At 49.1% G+C, this 5,359-nt stretch overlaps 1 protein-coding gene across 1 annotated transcript in view; it reads right to left on the bottom strand.

Moving 5' to 3' along the window:
* Positions 1-539: 539 nt before the first annotated feature.
* Positions 540-5,359, bottom strand: part of HDAC8 (histone deacetylase 8) — a gene marked incomplete at its 3' end in the record, with an annotated part of 8,150 nt that continues 3,330 nt past the window's right edge. Inside the window, exons 3-6 of the mRNA XM_009701296.1 lie at positions 4,672-4,813; positions 2,200-2,312; positions 1,073-1,150; positions 540-648 (exon numbers count right to left, since the gene is read on the bottom strand). Coding sequence (XP_009699598.1) covers positions 540-648; positions 1,073-1,150; positions 2,200-2,312; positions 4,672-4,813 — 442 coding nt within the window. The remainder of the gene's footprint in view (positions 649-1,072; positions 1,151-2,199; positions 2,313-4,671; positions 4,814-5,359) is intronic.

Genomic DNA, 5,359 nt, shown 5'->3' with positions numbered 1-5,359 from the left:
AACCCCGCAGCCCAGTTTTGACATGGGCAACGGCTTGTGAGGTCCATCACCAACTGAGTGACAGAGGGGTCAGCTGGAGGCAGCTCAGTCACTGTCAGACATTCAGCCTTCAGCCTTTCGTTCTTCCACCACAGACAAAAGGTGCGTGGAAAACACTTTTAGCTCAGCCCCAAGCATATCTCCCACAGATGGTTATGGTTCAGAGCATTTATCTGAAGAAACAGCATCTAGCCCTAAATCCACTGCTAAAAAGTACTTGTCCCTTCTCAGTTGCTCCTCAAACACAGAAGGCTAACCTGTGACAAAGAGACCATCCAGCCACCCACAAATGCCTCTGTATATTCAGTTTGTCTAAGGATTCAGACAATATCTCTAAGATCTTTTAAGATCCACGTTTGTTGTAATCAAAAACTGTAACAGGGGAGGGGATAAGCACTAAAGAAGGACTGTAATTAAACACAGTAAATAAACAAAATCTATGCACTCTCTGTTCTCCAAAATCCCATCCAAGTAAACTATATCAGAGTAAGAGGGCTTACGTTTCACAGATCTGGTAATATTTCTCATCCTGAATGCCATCTTGAATAGGTACATTCACGCTGTAATAGCGACCTTTCCCCAGGCCAACATCTGTCAGATCACCAGTGCCTGAAAAACAGAAACATCCCATGGTTAATTACGAGGGAAAGGGAATCAGCAGCAAGAGAAATGTGTGGGATGTCTCAGATGTGGACAGAGAGCCAGGCCCTTTGGCATGCTTATGGAGAAGTCCACTTGCCACCACCAATGAAGACAGGGCTGGATGGACATGGTTCTCGCTCTCTGCCCAATTCTGTCATGCAGCTTTCAAGGGCTGCAGGTGGCTACCCAGCAGTGGCTCTGACCAGAGCCTAGCCACAACCACAAAGGGGGAAATGCCAAACATGTAGCTCCCTGCTCCTTCCTTCTCCTGGGTCAAGAGGAGAGGCAGCAAGACACCTCTGCTGGACAGAAGGGATGGGACTTGCCTTTGCTGGGGCCTCGTCAGCGATGTGTGAACCAAATTAGCACAAACCTCACAAGTTCAACTTGCCTGGGAAAAATCCTGGTGAAAACTTGTGCAGAGAAACAGTCATGACTTTCGAGGTGAAACTAAAGGCATCTTCAACTCCTATCAGAAAAGGGAAGAAAAATGCTTTCATGCATCATTCATGTAAATAACAGTCTAAACACACAAACAAGCCACTCGATAAATATGGGGCAGCAAGCAGAGCACAGACAGAATGAACAAGTAGAAAACCAGACGTGGCTCAATAAATCCATCCTTAATGGAGACTTCAATTCAACTGCAGCAAAGGTTACAACTGAAACAAATTTGGAGGGTCTCATGCTGATCAGTACTGAATTGATCCCAGTATCTCAGGTCAGTGCCTACATTAGAGGCACTCGCCCGCACAGCATGGCCTGCAAGGCTGGGGAAGGGAGCTGAGCAGGGATGCCTTGGCCAGAGCTTGGCTCTGATTAGAACCAGAGCTACCAGGCTCTCTTATTTTCGCTCAGCACTGCTGCGGTTTAACATGTCTTTTCTTTTCCTTAAAGATATATTAAGATAGTGGGGGTGGGGAGGGAAAAAGAAGTAACAGGGAATTTAACAGAAACCAAATGTGGAGGGGAAAACAGAGCAAAATGAAACACACCATAAAATTTAGGAAAGCAGGAAATGTCAAATGGTGTTGAAATACACTCTGTCCTTCAGAGACATGTTTCAGCAAGGTCATCTCTGGCTTTAGTTTTATAGCGTCAAGCCTTCTTTTCAAAGCACCATTTACTACTGACTGCTTCCCTCTCACACTGGTGGCATTAAACAATTAAACACTGTCAGCAGCTGTTCTGCTGGGATGGGAGACAAGGGACTAGGGGAAGTCCTTGCTGGAGAGCCACCGGCAGAGGGGATTACTGGAATAGGAACACCCTGTTTGTTGCTTTAGGTACAAGAATGCTGCCCAGACCCTCAAGAGAGGTCCGATGAGCAGCACAGGGGAAATCCATAAAGCAGGACAATGCAGAAATGGATTGAGGGAACTTGACTGCACTGAAAGGAGGCAAAGCCATGGCTGTTGCAGCAGGTAAAGCCCTACTGCCCCAACACGCCTTGACTTGTCCTGTTCTTCCCCCTGAGTCTGTGCGGCTGTGCTGTTTGCAGCCTGCCCTGGGCCTTACCATCTCCGTGATGCAAATCCAAATCGATATAAAGGACACGGTCAAATTTCTGGCGCAGTCGCAGGATCCCTAAGACAGCGTCGTTCAGGTAACAGAAGCCAGAAGCTTCATCTCTGCGAAAAGAAATGTCCGCGAGGTTGAACATCGCCAACGCAATTGCCGCTGATCTCGGCATCATCACTTTTACTCTGCAAGTCTCCACCTCACAGGGGCACAGAGGAGGATGAAGAGCCCGGCCAAAGCCCAGCAGTGACCAAGGGATGGGTCAGGACAAGCTCAAAGCATGGCCGGGAAGTACAGAGAACATGACTACTTGTGCCAATTGCTTCTCAACCCTGGGCTTGCTGGCAGCTGGTAAAGAATCAGCTGGCTCTGCTGCAGAGAGGTCCTGACCCATGGGGGGCTTGGCAGGTACCTCTGACGATTTCACTGTTGCACAAATAAAATATTAGCTTTCTACACCTGAGATATTTTAAAGAAGTTCAGAGCCACTTGACTCAAACCCAGTCTCCGCTGCACCTCCTCTCTCTCTGCGGCAAGAGGATGGGCCCCTGGACAGTCCTGCTTGGCCATTTTCCTGCGAGCACTGGACAGGCACAGGCAGGCAGCTACTCCATCCCTGCTGTCTGGGTCACAGCTCCCATGGAGGTCCTGGCAGTGAAAGACAGGTCCAAGGCAGTCGCAGCACTCTGCTGCTCTGTTCCAAAGTCTCAGGGTGTGTAGGTTAAAGCCTCTGCTCAAAGCAACACTCTCCTTTCCTCCCCAGGAAAATGCAAATGGGATGCAGCACATGCAGTCCCCCACAATACAGCTCCTGGGCTCAGCCAAAAGTGAGCCCCAGCAGTTAAACAGAGGACAGATGTTGAATGGAAAGATTTATCCCTGACATACATCGAGGGCACCTTCCACATTGCTGGCATCAAAGGAACAAGAAAGTTTCTTAATCCCTACTCCAGACTTGCTTTGAAGTCAAGTCCCCATCATCACTTGGCACTAGCTCATATGGGCTCTCTTGGGTACTCCTGGCTTCAAAAGCCCCAGGTGACAGTGGTTACCATACCTCTTTACGACCTTGGAAAGTAACTGAGCCACCAGACAGCAGGTCTTTTTTGACAAAAGGACATGTATTTTGCTAGGACATAGGTCCTAGCACCAGGCAACTGCAGTTGGGTATCACTCTGCCCAGACCTTCACACTGGACTGGCACCTACCACAGCTGCTGCCTACCCTGCAGCATCCCACACCACCTCACTGGTGTGTCTGTGAAGGCTCCTTTGGGATCAATGAGCATTAAATGCCTTTTTTAAATCGACTGTTTGCTTCCCAGAACAGTGCTAATAGCACAGCTCAGTGACAGCAGCACTGCCAAGATTTCTTCCGTTACAGGCATTTTATAAACGATGCAATCAAGATAAAAGAGAACAGAAAATTACAAAAAAGCCATCCCTTCTGGGAAGAGCAAGAGGGCTCAGCTCAGCCAAGCTAAACTCTCTCCTTTCTCAGCAAGCCGCAGTTGAATCCGTATTCAGCAAAGTGCTGACCAGGAAAAGGGTCCTGATGAGATGTCGTCATTGCTGGCGCTTGTAGACCACTGTTACACCTCCAGAGTTTCTCTGCCAGATCAGAAAAGTCACTGGAGCAAGAAGAGAAACCTGTGCACTTGTGTGCAAGTTGTTAGGGTTAGACACGTGGTTCATGCTAATTTCTGGGGCTCCCCAGGTAAACAGAATGGCACTGCAAAAGCCAGTTAGCTGGGAACAAGGAAAGGTGCTGTCTTGTCTGCATTTGCAGACAGGCTTCACGTTTTGGGAGATGGGGGACACAAGTTAAAATAAAACATACATGGAAAATGGGGAAGCCATGGAAACAAATTATTTTACCACTACCGAATCACAGGATTCCAAGATGAAATTTTTACTTCCCCTCCTGTTGTTCTGGAAGATTGTTATTGACATTACAGCTCAGAGCAGCAACCCACCCACAGAGCATGGGGAAAACCAGAGATCAGTCCTGCACTGTTTCAAATCTCTTACTAAGAAACCAAAAAAAGCCACACAAACCAATTTGAATAACATGCTGCCATGTTCCCGTTCTCCTCCAAGTTGGGAGCGACACCAATTGTTTGCCTCTCCGCAGCCCTTCTCTTTGGGCTTTGCAAAATCAGTTCTCACTTGAACTCCCAGAGATAACCAAGTACCAATGGATAGCAGGACACCTCTGAATATATCTGCCCCAGACCCACGCTGCAGTCCATGATAGCATCAGGACTAGGCAGTAACCAGCCCATTCTCACCTCTGCCCTACACTCTGCTTCTTTCCTATCTACCCCCTACCTTCCCTCACCCCCCTCACACCTTGCTCTCTCTTCCAGCTGGATCGATGCACCCTGAGGGTTCACAGGGAAGCTGGGAGCTAGGAGGCGGGATTCAGACACCAGGTGAGAAAACACAAGGGAAGAGATTGTTTTCTTACTTCTTTGCATGATGCCACCCTCCAGGCCAGTTAATCGCTACCTTGCACTTGCCGTCCAGCAGGCACTGGGCTGCAGTGATGGTGGCTCCTCCCACAGCGGCCGCATACTCAAAGATCCCTTCAGTAGCTGGACAGTCGTAACCTGTGGATAAGAGTCCATGTGTCAGACACAACAGGCCTTTTCCTCTGGGGGAAGCATGTTTTCTTTGTTTTGAGCTATTTCTCTTCAACCGCTGCTCTAACTTTCTGTTCCAGGCACAATGAAAAAGCAATGGCACAAAACCCTCACAACAGGTATCAGATTTAGACTCACACAGCAGATTTAGGGAGCGTAAGTAGGAAAAAAAATGTATGGGGTTTGCATGGCAAGGTTTTCACAGCGGGGTGGACTCTAGGGGTGGCTTTTGTGAGGAGACACCAGGAGCTGCACCCGTCTCGGACAGAGATGGCTCCAAGACAGACCCGCCGCTGGCCAAGGCTGAGCCCATCAGCAATGCTGGTAGCACCTCTGGGATAATGTATTGAAGAAAGGGTAAAAAGCGCTGTGCAGCAGCTAGGAGACAGAAGTGAAAACATGCGAGGGAAACAGCCTCGCAGCCCCCGGTGAGTGCAGCAGGAGGGGGGGTGCTGCAGGCCCGGAGCAGAGATTCCCCGCCAGTCCCTGGTGCAGCCCACGGTGAGGCCGGCG

This window comes from Cariama cristata, unplaced genomic scaffold, assembly GCF_000690535.1.
Source record: "Cariama cristata isolate BGI_N322 unplaced genomic scaffold, ASM69053v1 scaffold23375, whole genome shotgun sequence".
In the NCBI taxonomy this organism is placed as follows: domain Eukaryota; kingdom Metazoa; phylum Chordata; class Aves; order Cariamiformes; family Cariamidae; genus Cariama; species Cariama cristata.
The sequence above is the reverse complement of the archived record's forward strand: the minus strand, read 5'-3'. Positions and strand labels throughout refer to the sequence as shown.